This window comes from Ictidomys tridecemlineatus, chromosome 3 (assembly GCF_052094955.1).
Source record: "Ictidomys tridecemlineatus isolate mIctTri1 chromosome 3, mIctTri1.hap1, whole genome shotgun sequence".
Classification (NCBI taxonomy): Eukaryota; Metazoa; Chordata; class Mammalia; order Rodentia; family Sciuridae; genus Ictidomys; species Ictidomys tridecemlineatus.
This window is the reverse complement of record NC_135479.1, coordinates 213906043-213919530: the sequence shown is the minus strand read 5'-3', so window position 1 is coordinate 213919530 and position 13488 is coordinate 213906043. Positions and strand designations below refer to the sequence as shown.

General features: G+C 55.8%; 1 protein-coding gene and 1 long non-coding RNA gene across 9 annotated transcripts in view; one reads left to right on the top strand and one right to left on the bottom strand.

Annotated features, from left to right (window-relative positions):
- The first annotated feature begins 364 nt into the window (after positions 1–364).
- Positions 365–13488, top strand: part of Cbs (cystathionine beta-synthase) — a 26556-nt gene continuing 13432 nt past the window's right edge. For 2 of the 7 annotated variants that reach the window (XM_040287089.2, XM_078044706.1), the window contains exons 1-2: positions 10524–10740; positions 13251–13357. In XM_040287089.2, coding sequence (XP_040143023.1) covers positions 10532–10740; positions 13251–13357 — 316 coding nt within the window. In that variant the 5' untranslated portion in view covers positions 10524–10531. Of the gene's footprint in view, positions 1011–1348; positions 1484–10126; positions 10436–10523; positions 10741–13250; positions 13358–13488 lie in introns of those variants that run through there. The other 5 variants (XM_078044710.1, XM_078044707.1, XM_078044708.1 and 2 more) reach the window with 5 other exon arrangements.
- Positions 7617–12090, bottom strand: LOC144376528 (uncharacterized). 2 transcript variants are annotated; one of them, XR_013437093.1, is made up of 3 exons: positions 11216–12086; positions 10730–10820; positions 7617–10262 (listed from the first exon to the last, which is right to left on the bottom strand). It is a non-coding gene; the product is annotated as an uncharacterized LOC144376528 (long non-coding RNA). The 2 variants fall into 2 exon arrangements; XR_013437092.1 differs by having other exon boundaries at positions 7617–10820; positions 11216–12090.

Genomic DNA, 13488 nt, shown 5'->3' with positions numbered 1-13488 from the left:
TACCAAGTGGCCAGACAGTGTGTGTGAGGAGGGGACTAGGAGGGGAGCCAGCAGACTAGTAAGAATATCAACATTTGGAAAGTTTTGCAAAAGGGCTCTGGTAATTCTTTGTATTGTTCTTGCCACTTTTCTGACAGTCAGAAATATCTATATATATGGACTTTGAAATCTAGACCCTGGCCCCTGCCCTTCCCTCCCTGCCTGCGGCGGTGACTTCAGCATCTCCTCCGACCCGCCCCAGGCATTACCCATGCAGTTTTCAGCCCGGAACATTCTTCTCCAGAACAAGATGTGGCTCCTCCGGTCTTGGCTCAGACGTCACCTGTGCAGTGAGACGTCGCCTGCCTCTGGTCCAACGGGAGCTCCCACATTCCTGCGCTTGCTCTCCACCCAGGGCTCCTGGTTATACCCAGCGCCCTTCCCCAGACTGAGCTCCTGCGCCTGGTGAACCAATGCCGGCGCAGGTGGCCAGCGCAGGCGCCCCTGGCAACGCCTGCAGGCACCTCCCTAGACCCGTCACTCACTTTAGGTCCCGGGATAACTCCAGAGTCGGGGACACCTGTTGAGCCAACGGGGAGGGGGCACCGAGATCGGCCTCTTCCCCAGCCGAAGCGCAGCGTTCGGGCACCGCGTTCAGCGCCCCCTCCGGGCCGGCCATCGCTGGAGCCTGGTACCGGGAGGGCTACGGGGACATTTCCGTCCCACACCGCTTCTGTGACTTTTGGTCAAGCGCCTTCCGAGCGTCAGGTGGCCCGGTCCAGCGGGAGCGGTCACCGAGCCCGGGAACCGCGGAGCCTGGGAAGAGGGGCGTTCTGCAGAGGGCCGCCGGCAGCTCGCTGGCACGGGAAGCCGCCGCGGGGACACCGACCTAGGCCCCGGGCGCCGACGTGGACTCGGCGACAAACCTGGGATCCAGCCTCAGGGTAGCAGGACCCCCACTCTCGACACCGCTCGCTTCCTGAACTCAGCCGCAAATCCTTCTCAGACTCCAGGTGCTACAAGTTCACCAGGTGAGACCCGGACCCCGGGACTCAGGCAGCGCCACCCGCTGTCCCGCCGACGGAGGGGTCCGGGGAGTTGGGCCAGGGGAGGGGTCGGGCGGGCGCGGAGCGGGGCGGGAGGCCTAGCGGGGCGGGACGCCGGGGCCCGGAGGTGGGGGTGGGGGAGTAAAATGGGGGAGGGCGGGGGCCAGGATTCCCGGGCAACCGGAAGCCGAGCGCGGACCCAGGTCGGTGGGGAGGGGGCGGGGCCGGGCGGGGCCGAGCGGCGCGCAAGGGCCGGACGCTCTGCGCCCAGGGATTGGCCGGCACCGGCCCTCCGCCCCCGCCGCTGGGCCAATCCCCTCCGCCCACTGTCCGCCGCCGGGTCCACCGAGGCCCGCCAGCCCCCGGGGTCTTCTCCTCCTCGCCGCCGTCGGGGCTGCAGCTCAGCCAGGCGCACCGGACCAGCCCAGCCCGCCTCGCTTTCCCGTTTCTGCATCCAGGTGAGCTCCGGCTCGCAGAGACCCTTGGCGCCTTGGACCGAGGGCCTCGCTGGGGTCCGATGGCCCCACCCGCACTCCCCTACCCGTGGGCGCCGAGTTGCATCATCTGCACCGGGACGCGCGGAGCCAGGCCATCCCACGTGCCCGGCCGTGCTCCGGGTCTGAGCGGTGGGTCCCTTCCCGCCTCCAGCGCCCTTCCCTCTGCCGCCGGCAGCCCTCCTTTCCTCGAGTCCAGAGGGCCCTGAAGCTCAGAAATAGGTGTCCAGTGGCCCGCCCCCACCCCAGTCCTTGGGTCTGCGGAGCGAACCGTGCTGGCCCGGCGCGCCAGAGCGCGGAGCCGGACCCCGGGATGTCGGGGAGACTGTGTTGGTGTAGATGGCTGACTTTAAGGTGCCTTTGGGTGGGAACAGACTTTCGCACATTGCTCTTACCGCAGGTGAAGCGGGGTGGGCGTGTGAGGTGGTGCTGGCGGGGTACCGCGTGTTACTGGGGGTCCTTATCCCGTATGCGAGTCCAATAACAAGGACACAGTTTTGAGGAAAAGGAAAAGGAATGTTTATTGCTTTGTCAGCAAAGGAGAAACACAGGGGACTCCAGTCCCCAAGGCTGAGATTCTGCCCATTGGGGGACCAGGGCTTTTCAAGCCGAGACTCAAAGGCTACTTCCACGTGTTCTCCATCCGGGCTGTAATTCACTTGTTAATTTGGGAGATAATCATTTCTGAGATAATTCTGTTCCTTCCCCAAAGTCAGGATTACTTCATTCGCATGGTGGGTGTGTGCTCAGACACCTCTGCCAGGGTGGGGAGGAAAGTGACCCTCTTTTCCCTGAGGTTAGGGAGGAGCAGGGAGAGAGGAACAGAAAGGGATATAGCTCTGTTGGTCGAGTGCTTATCTTGCCTGCACAAGGCCATGGGTTCAATCCCCAGCACCAAAAAAAAAAAAAAAAAAAGAAACAGGTCCATTTTAAAAATCAGTTGCAGCGGCAGAGCAGCAAGGGCCAAGTCAAAGCCTAAAAAGTGGACACTGTTACATTTCCCCACTGACAGTTTTACACTTCATTTCAATGAAATAATCGGTGACAACATCTCCAAGCAACTACCTGTTGAAAGAGGGCAAATTGGGGGAGATAACCGGAAGTTTTTGTTGTCTATCAGGTGGGGCATGGACAGTGAAGGGCATTCAGCATCTCAGCAGTCCAGAGATCCAGAGTGGTCGATACCTGGACAAGGTATCCACAGGGCAGGGATCCTGCGAAGACAACAATAGAGCTTTCCTTTTTTGTACACAATTAGTGCAGAAGCAGTTAGTACTTCAACCAGTCTCTGAAAACCGTGAAGACAGTAACTCATAATCGTATCTGTGAAAAACAGATCCAGTTTACAATGTAGGAGGTTAGGAAGATTTGTAGATCTAGGTCAGCAGGCCCAAATTAACTCAGGACAGACTGTAGCCTAGAGTGCTTTGGAACATCACTATTGGGCACTGTCACACAGAACCCTTTCTGTATAGCCAACAGCTTTACTTACTTTGGGTAGGGCTGACACCACCTCCAGTTACTTCCTTTTAAAAGGACCCTGTAGGACTGTGCTTTAGGCCATACTGCCTCTCCTGCCAAAACTGACCCTGTTCCTATCCACTCTTTTTTTTTTTTTTAAAGAGAGTGAGAGAGGAGAGAGAGAGAGAGAGAGAGAGACTTTTTAATATTTATTTTTTAGTTCTTGGCGGACACAACATCTTTGTTGGTATGTGGTGCTGAGGATCGAACCCGGGCCGCACGCATGCCAGACGATCGCGCTACTGCTTGAGCCACATCCCCAGCCCTCCTATCCACTCTTAAGAGCCCGCCGAGATGCCTCAGGGATCGCTCTTGATGATAAAGCCACGTGCCAGGATGGGTCCAGGTCTGGTTGACCCAAGTGGCTTCTCTTGGAAGCATCAGGGACACTTCCCTCTCCAGTAACCCTCCTCTTTACAAGTGTGCGCTGGTTGGCTTCCTGTCCTCTGGGTCCTCTTGGTCTCCCCATCCCCAGATCAGGTGACTCACTAGAGTTGCAGGGCCCAGAGAGGGGTCCTGGCTGACCTCAGGGCAAGGGCCAAAGTGTTGGCCGCTTTTCCTTGGCCCTTTCACTCCCTTGACTTGGGTCTCCCAGGTCCACCAGTGTTACAAAGGGAGTAACAGGATATAACTTCAGTATGATTTTACAGACACCCTCTTCATTCAATTAGGATCACTATTGGTCTGTAAGTCAGCATTACACACTCTGCTCTGTAGGTGGTGACTTATTATCTCATACCAGCCAGGTTGTTTGATTAGAAGCAGTATCTCTGCAAAGCACTAACCAGCAACAGTTATAAAGTTTACAAGGAAAATAAAAAATGAAATTAACAAAGCAAAAACATTCAGTTTGTGTAATAGCTATGAGCCAAAAAAACGATTTTTATAATTTTAAGCCTTGTGCATTATATCTTGTTAATTTTGAGATCACAGTAATCTTTTTATTTTGGTACCAGGTTGAACTCAGGGCCACTTGACCACTGAGCCACGTCCCCAGCCCTATTTTGTATTTTATTCAGAGACAGGGTCCCAATGAGTTGCTTAGCACCTCTGTTGCTGAGGCTGGCTTTGAACCCAAGATCCTCCTGTCTATGCTCCTGAGCCCCTGGGATTACAGGCATGCGCCACCATACCCGGCATTACAGATAATTAGAGAACGCCAACTTCCTAAAGTGCTCCCCTAAGCTTAACTTTTAAAGTACAACTTAGAATCTGTAGGATGGGTAACAATAATGTGAATGGGTTAGCAGTACTAGCAAAAATCAAAAGATAGGGCTGGGGATGTGGCTCAAGCGGTAGCGCGCTCGCCTGGTATGCGCGCCGCCCGGGTTTGATCCTCAGCACCACATACCAACAAAGATGTTGTGTCCGCCGATAACTAAAAAATAAATATTAAAATTCTCTCTGTCTCTCCCTCTCTCACTCTCTCTTTAAAAAAAAAAAAAATCAAAAGATAGCCTTAAATCTCATCCATTTAGGAAATAGTATTAATGATCACAAATTGACTTACTCAAAGCATACAGGTTTAAGACAGGTCTTCAAAGAACAGTGTGGCCCTTCTATTTCAGGTTCAAAAAAAAGAGCGTTTATTGGTTACCTTGCCAGAAAACCTAGATAAATAAACTTCATTTTGTAAACATTTACATAACACTTAGACAAGGCTCAGGTAGAGTTCTCAGAGGCATACATATATCCAGTCACCTATTTAGGGTGTCAACTATATTGTTATAACTTAAAATGATAGTTGTTTGTTTAGCCAGGTACAAAGTAATCATTTAATACTGGGTGTCGTGGCACACACCTGTAATCCCAGCAGTTTGGGAGCCTGAGGCAGGAGGATTTTCAGTTCAAAGCCAGCCTCAGGAATTTAGCAAGGCCCTAAGAAACTCAGCGAGACCTTGTCTCTAAATAAAATATTAAAAAGGGCTGGGAGTATTGCTCCCCGGATTCAATTCCCACTACCCCATCCAAAAAGACTTTAAGAGGTACAAACCCTAATTCCTTTAAGACTTAGTTTCCTCCAAGTAATAAAACCTAATGGATATAAGAAAATTATATTGATAGATAAAAGCAGATTAATGTTTCAGGCTTTGCTTCATACCAGTGCTTTAAAGTTCAAATAATTTTGAATGAATACTAATTATATCCATGTAATCACAAACACAGACTTTTTGAGATTTACCTTCTGCAACTTACTAAACATTCACAACTTCTTTATATTCTTAGTTCGTTCTTTTTCATCTTGGACTTTAGCACAAGAATATTACAAAAATATTTTCTCATCCAGAAACATTCCTTTTATCTTCTAATTTTCTGTACTAAAATATATTTCCATGCCTATAACTTTAAAAAAATATTTTCTAGTTTTGGATTCTTTCTTCAACTCATTCTGAAACAATCCTTTTGCATTTTATTTGTGCATTTGATTCACACACCACATATTTCATCTCAGGACAGTCTGCTACTGTGCCTTAATCTTTTTTCTCCCAGGTGGCAGTCAAAGGGTTGGAGCACAGCATATATTGGAGCCTGACCTGTCTCCCTATTATCCCATCCATCATCTCTAAGTGAGCTCCGCTGTCAGTTGCACCCAGAGGCTTCTTTGGGGCCTTTCCCTTACACTAAGCATATTGACAGGCCATTCCACCCCTTTTCTTTAGGCTTCTTGAAGGTCCCTTTGCAGAGGCTGCCAACAAAATTGGTTGGCCTTAGTTTCTGTATTTTTCTTTTCTGGGTGCAGTTATTCATTCTGCCCGTCTCCCCGGGCATTCAGTTTGGTGGGGTACTGTCACAGCAAGATTGCTTTGCCCCAGTGATGAATATTCTCTAAACAAAGAGGATCTCCTATCAGATCTGTTTTTGGGGGTGGGAGCTGGGTTCCAGGGATTGGACTCAGGGGCACTCAACCACCAAGCCCCATCCCCAGCCCTATTCTACATTTCATTCAGAGACAGGGTCTCAACTGAGTTTCTTAGCACCTCACTGTTGCTGAGGCTGGCTTTGAACTCAGATCCTCCTGCCTCAGCCTCCTGAGCCACTAGATTAGAGGCGAGCCCCACCACACCCAGCTTCTGTCCCCAGGTCCTAAGCTAACAGAGCTGGAACCTCCTGCCACATCCCTTGTGGCCAGTAGCCCCCACCCCCCAGGGCTGGGAGGTGGTCCCGGGCAGGTTCTGTCCCCCTCTCCACAGCCCTGGCTGCTGTTCTGTTTTTTTCCCAGTTTAGGGCTGGTGACCTTGACCGCACTGAGATGACCTCTGGCTGCTGGGGCCAGGCTGAGCGGGCGGTGCTGGGGGTGCAGCACTGGGTTTGAAAGACTGAAATCCCTTTAACCCATTCTTCTGGTGTCCTGTTGTCCTTGCACACAGAGCAGTGCCTTGTGGCACTTGGGCTCCCTTCCTGCGGGCTGCACCCCATCAAGGCCTGTGCAGAGTCTCTCTCCTGCTTTACTCGGAAAGACCAACCTCAGTAATCCAGAAAGACCCTTGACAGGCTGATTGTGTTACAGGGACCCTTTTTCTCTTAGAGAGGCTCATCCCTAAAGGGGGCCCATGCAGCCAAGGTCTCTGTGCTCAAGAGATTACCAGAAAGATGGAGGCAGGGCCGCGTATTAAAGGGCCAGTAACAGGACAGAGAGGACCACTGAGACCAGGGCTGGCAGGCGGGATCCTGCGGACAGGCAGACCTGCGTACACACTTCTTCCACTCCCTTTACCTCTGAGAGACCGACCCCAACTGCAAGAGGGTACGATGATCCAGAAAGCTAACCAACAGCCGGACGTTATAGTGAAACTTTTTAGGCTTCTACCTGGAGCTGACCCTTTGTTCAGCTCACTTGATGATGGAACCGAAAGAAACAGAGACAGACTACCAGAGAGGAGCCCCCAAACCATGGCTGACGGACAGGCACCTTCATATTGACCTGCCAAGGTCTTCCCCAAGAGGCTCCCCACAGGATGGATGCGGTTCTGGCCGTGTCTAAAAGGGCGGTTACAGAGGCAAACAGATTAGCAACCGGAGGGAATTCCCAAGACAAGGCCAACAAGCCCATGAGAACCTAGAACAGATCAGAAGGGAGCACACATCCCTAGGTCCTAGAGTCCTGCTTCACCAGGACTCCTACACGGGTGGCCCCACAGATGACCCCAGAAAGAGGGACTAGATGTGAATCAAGGGTCTCACTGTGTGCACCGGGGGACCTACCAGATGCCAAGGCTGTCTCGACTTTCCCGAGTTTCCTCTTTCTCAAACTGGACCATGATGGAGCCACCTGTACCACTCGGGGGGAGAAGGCCGGAGTCCCCAAAGCAAAAGGAGCGTCAGGGCTGCTGGGACGTCCCTCAGTCCCTCTCTCTACTCACGGGAACAGCTCCTCTGGTTCAGCCCCAGGCAACTCTCCCTTCAACTCTGCTGCAGCTGGCTGTCAACCGTGTGCCCCCACCTGGCGTCCTGAGCATGGGAGTGGCTTCCTGGAGAGCCAGCTGCCCCAGAAAGCCGGAGAGGGCCACTGGGTACCAAATTTGTTACCAAAAGCTCGTCCTTGTCCCTGATGCCAATCCGATAACAAGGACACAGGTTTGAGAAAAAGGAAAAAGAAGTTTTATTGCTTTTCTAGCAAAGGAGAAACACAGGATCCTGTCCCAGGGCTGTGATTCTGCCCCTCAGCAGGAGCAGGGGCTGTTAGAGAGGTGACTCGGGCTACCTTCCCCGCGCTCTCCATCCAGGGCTGCAACTCGCCTGTGAATGTGGGATAGTCCTTTCTGAGGTCTGCTGGTGCCCTCCCCACGGAGGGCGTGTGCTCACGTAACTCTGCCTAGGGAGGGGAACAAAGGTGGCGCTCTTTCCCCAGAGATTTGGGAGGAGGAGGAGGAAGAGGAGAGGAGGAGAAAGAAACTCATTTAAAAACTGCATTTAAAAACCAGTTGCAGTGGCCAAGCAGCAAGGGCCAAGTCAGAGCGCGAGGGAGACCTTGTTAGAGGGCGTGGGGCCTTGTCCTGGGCCTCACCCCAGGCGAGGCGGATTGCTGAGTCCCCCAATGCCCAGGGAAAGCCGCGGGTGAGGATGCCCAAAGCACATACCGTCCCTCGGATCTTCTGGGTATAGTTCGCCCACACCTTGTCCCCTGAGGGCCCCTTCTGGAAGCCACATGGCCTGAGGGCTCATGTCACAATTCCCACATTAAGAGGCCTTTGCTGTGGCCCCTCATTTGGCCCAAACTGGGCCCCTCTGGACTGGCTGGTGTGTGCCAGCAGGGCTGCAGCGGGGTGTCCAGGGGCTGGAACTGGATGGCCCTCCTCCCCAGGATGCTTCTGCATCTGGCCACATGGAGGTGACACCCCAGCGGGTGGGAGCAGGACGTCCCACCTACTCCCCAGAGCCAACTTCTGTGGCTTTGGGTTCTGTGGGGACTCTACCTACAGGATGGTGCCTCAGCAGGACCCTGGTCTACAGGGCCATGTGGCTAGTCCCACAGCCGGGGTCCCCAGGCCAGCTGTTGGCCTCTGTGGGGGACACCTGTGTAGAGCAGGGATCTTGGGCCAGGAGAGAGAATCACCTGCCTGTAGGCACAGATGGCCCCTGAAGGGAGTGGGGTCTTTCTGCAATGTCTGGAAGAACGCGGCACAGCGCAGGCGGCCCGGGTGGAAGGGAGAGCCCAACCTCTGAACCAGGCACAGCTTTCCTGAGAGTGCAGCCTCGGCCTGTGCTGTGCTGGAGGAAGGGCAGCCGGGCTTCCTGGAGACGGCTGGCAAGGGCGGAGCCTCCAGTTACAGTGAGTGAGGAGGCCTCGCTGTTCTGACTTGAGGGCAAAATGGCCTGGGGAGCAGGGGAGGAGCCAGGCTGGGTTCTGGGGAGACACCTGAGCCTCAGCCCCTGCCACATGCTCCTTAAAGGACGTTTTACACCCATAATACAATGGGGGGGCACCAGGGATTGCCACTGAGCCCCACCCCCAGGCCTATTTTGTATTTTATTTAGAAACAGTCTCACTGAGCTGCTTAGCACCTGGCCACTGCTGAGGCTGGTTGACCTCCCCTCCTCCTCTCATCTCCTGAGCCGCTGGTTATAGGCGGGCGCCACGCTGACCTTTTTGTTTTAAACAGCTTTAGATTGAGAGGAAAATTGAGCAGAACCGGTTCCCACTTACCTGCCCTCACCTGGTTTCCCAGTTGTCAACGTCTGTTACGAAAGGGGCCAGTTACTTTCTCGGGCAGTGACCCCCCCGGGGCTGAGGGTCCCCCACCCTGCCTGTGTCCCAGGAGAAGAGGCTCAGAGCTTCAGTGTGGTCACTTGAGCAGTCAGGAGGAGGCCGCAGAGAGGCGTGTCCGGGCCTGGTCCTTCTGGGGGTGCCGAGGCGGGAGGTGGCCAGCAGTGGCGGGCTTCGCAGGCGCCTGGTCCTCCCTGTTTCCTTTCTTGTTTGGGTTCGTTTACTCTAAGATGCTTGTGGTTGGCTCAAGTTTCCCCAGGGGCAAGGCAGAGCACCCGCAGGGGCTGGTGGGGTCCCCTGGGCCGTCTGGTGCCCCTGGGTGCCCACCTGGCCCCGGGAGCCCAGAGTCACCTCTGCAGGAGGGGCAGGGGCCCTGGGGAGCTGACCCTTCTGTAAATGGTGGGTGGGGCGCACATCACTCCTCCGTCTTCCCAGGACCCCCACTGTCCTATGTCCTCCCGTGGCCTGTCATCTCCAGTGGGCGGTGACGCCCGGTACCTGTCCCGCAGGTCGCTATCACAGGGTGCTCTTCAGTGCTGACCGGGAAGTGCCCACACGCACGGCTTTGCCTGAGTTGCCCCTTTCTCTGGTGCTGGAGGTGGACCAGCCTGGAGTGTGCCGGGCACAGGCTCTGTCCCCAGCCACTCCCCGTCCCCGTCCTCTGAGCGCTCTTCCTCTGCAGCTGGTTTCCCGAGGGCTGGCTGGACTTACTGTCTGATCGTCTCTACGTGTCCCTCCTGCGGCGGATGAGAACTTTACCACATGATGACTCCTCCCTCCCGTGGCTCTGCTGGCCTCTTCTGCCCTCTGGCTTGCCTTTGTGGGGCGACCTCGCGGTGGAATCCGCGGTGTCTGTCTTCATCTGGCTTCTTTTTACTCAGGTCCACCATGTCGTAGCAGGGGTCAGAATTCCTTCCTCTTTGTGGCTGAATACTACTCCATTGCTGGATGGGCCCCATTGTGTTTTATCCCTTCATCTGTTGGTGGACTCTTGCAGCTTCCTCCCACCTGGGAGCTCTGTAAACAACATTGCTGTGCACATGGCTGTGCAAACACCTATTCCCATTTTCTGGATTGGTGCCTGGGAATCGAATTGCTGGTCCTATGGTAGTTCTGTCTAACTTCTGAGGAGCCAGAGTGTCATCTGTGGCAGCTGGAGCCTTGCTTTAGGCTCTTCTTGGTGCACTGATGTGAGTGGACTCCAAGGCCCTGAGGCGCCTGATTGGCCAGATGCCCCAGCACTGGAGCCTGAGCTGACGTCTCTCCCTTCCCTTGCAGATCCCAGCATGCCTTCAGAGACGCCCCAGGTGAAAGAGGGGTCTGCAGGGTGCCCCCACCACCTGGGGAAAGGGAGCCCAGAGAGGGGGCCTCCAGGGGACAAGGAGGCCAAGGAACATCTGTGGACCCGGCCTGACCTCCCCAGCAGGTGCACCTGGCAGCTGGGCAGGCCCAGTACGGACTCCCCGCACCACCACGCGTCTCACCTGGAGGCTCTGTGAGTGTCTGACAGCCAGATGGGTGCTCCCGTACCCTGGCGGGAGCCGCTTTTCACCTGGAAGCCACATCCGGGAGGACCTGGGGTGGGGGTGCCCTTCGTGATCATGATGGGTGACAAAGGCTGGGCTGGTGGGGAGCACTGAGCTCGGGCAGGCCGCTGCCCAGCTGAGCTGGGCACACTGAGCTGGACAAATGTGTCAGCACACCCAGGTCAGCCTGCCCAGGTCGGTGCAGGGAGTAGCTGGGGGAGGTGTCCCCGCCAGGTGTCTGGGCCTCTCGCCAGGCTCCTGTCGTGGGCCCCTTTTATGGAGTTCCAGGGCCGGTGGAGGCCTTCTTTTTGGTACTGTTGATTGAACCACGGGCACTCGGCCGCTGAGCCACACCCCAGCCCTATTTCATGTTTTGTTTAGAGACAGGGTCTCCCTGAGTTGCTTACTGCCTCGCTAAGTTGCTGAGGCTGGCTTTGAACTCACGGTCCTCGCCTGTGCCAGGCCTGGTGGGGGCTTTCCAACCCTGTGCTGGTCCGGTGTTCTCAGTGCTCTGCGGTAGGACAGCCCAGGGCTGCTTGTGTGCAAAACAGCGATCCCTGTCCCGGCAAGGCCACGCCAAGCTTGCTGTTTGAGGCTGCAGGTGACCTTAGTGCACAGTCCTCCCGATGGAGAGCGGGCTTCCAAAGTGCCTGTCCTCCCCCACCTCGCGCCGCACCAGTGGTCACAGATTGAACAGTCAGCAGGAGTGTGCGGGGGCTCAGCGGCCACAGGAAGAGCGAAATTCACTCACCTGCAGGTTCTGCAGGAGCCTCGTGCTGGCAGCCCAGGAGGCCACTCGGGCAGCTGGCCAGAGGGATGAGTCCTTGCTGCCCAGACAGCCCAGAGCAGCGGGGCCAGGCTGGGGAGGCTGGGTGTGGCTGCAGGGCCTGGGGGAGGAGGAGAGCAGGTCCCTGGCTGCTGCCTGAGCACACTGGCCTCAGGGAAGTCTTGTCCCGAAATAGCCCTGTCCCCAGTCCCCACAGTCAGGAGGGAGTTGTGGCAGAGGCCCCCGCCGGACCCAGGTCCACTAGAGGGAGACACAGTCCCTGGGGATTACTGGCAGGGAGACCCATGGGCCAGAGACAGAGCAGGCAGGTGGGGTTGGGTGCCTGGGGCCAGTTGCAGAGGTTTCCAAGATGGTGTGGGCTTATGAAGAGGGCCTGTGGGAGCCTCAGAGGAGGGCAGGCAGGTGGCCCTGGGACAGGTTGGGGTCTAAGCTACGGTCTGGGGATGCCCCGCAGCCTCCTGGCTGAAAGTACAAGCCCTTAAGATAAGGTGAATCAGGACCTCTCAGCCCCTTCACCTGCAGACTGTGGCCTGCTGAGTGAGCACCCTGTCACCTGCCCCAGGGGCCAAGCCTGGTCCTGCCCAACCAAGCACCCCCCGCAGGGCCTGTCCACCCCCCCCCCACCCCCCCACCCCCCCCCGTCCTGGGTTCCCGCCTGCAGGGCAGGCAGCTGTGCCTGACCACTGGGGTGTGGCGATCCTTGCCCTCTGACGCTGAGTGGGGGCCGGCCCCCTCAGGCCCTCCACGGAGTCTTCTCGGGAGGTTTTGGCTGGGGGTGGAGGGAGCCACAGGAAGGTCATTTGGGAACCTGCCTGGGCCCCACTTTGTGCACACAGACCTGTGGACATCCGCTGGCCTCACAGCCTCCCTGTCCCTGTCACCATCTTGTCGGGTAGAACTGCTGGCATTTCTTGTGGTCCTGCAGTCCTCCTAGCTGGCCAGAGGTCTGAGGAGTAGAGCTACCCTAGCAGTCAGACCCTGGGATGGGGGATTGGAATTTCCAGCAGAGATGTCCTAGAAACGGGGACTCCGATCTGTTGTTTCGAAGTCAAGGTTGTTTCCAACCTAGTTTCCCTCCTGTGATATGGGAGGAAACCAGAGCCTGGTGCCCTCTGGGCAGGTGCTCTTCCTCTGAACTACACCTCAGCCCTTTTGATTTTGAGGGACAGGGTTTCTCTAAATTGCTGAGGCTGGCTTCAAACTTGCTATCCTCCTGCCTCAGCCTCCCAGGTCGCTGGGATTATAGTCATGTGCCACCACACCTGGCTGTTAACTTTTTTTTTTTACTGGAAAATTATTTTAAAACTCACAAGAAATTGCAAAAATAATAAAGGTTCTTTGCACCTGTCACCACATTACCACTGATAAGGTCTTAGGTGACCAAAGGACATGTTCAGATCAGGACACAAATGTGGTACATTCCAGGGCCCTTGGCTGATCCACAGGCATTACTGTGTTTGGGCTTGGCAGGTGTTAGGAGGGCGTGTGTGTGTGTGTGTGTGCGTGTGTGTGCGTGCGTGTGTTGTGATGTCATTTTTCCCCGCCTGTGGCTTGTTGGGCGTCCAGACCCTCCCCGCAGCCAGCCCCGTGGTCCTTGGTCCTCTTTGTAAGAGGGCAGCTGGACTGCCTGCCCGTACTGTTGGTGTCTAGTCTTGTTCGTCTGAGTGATTGTGGACTCCCTTTTCGTTTTAGGACAAATTCTCCAAAAATCTTGCCAGATATTCTGAGGAAAATCGGGAACACCCCGATGGTCAGGATCAACAAGATCGGGAAGAGCGCTGGCCTCAAGTGCGAGCTCCGTGAGTGCCGCCCCGCGCTCCCCGACCCTGGGAGGGACCCCAGATGAGGCGTGGCCCGCAGGCGGTGGGGCAGGCAGCCTGCGTGGCTCAGGGGGAGGTCACGTGAGTAGAGTTGGAGAAGGAAGTGCCGC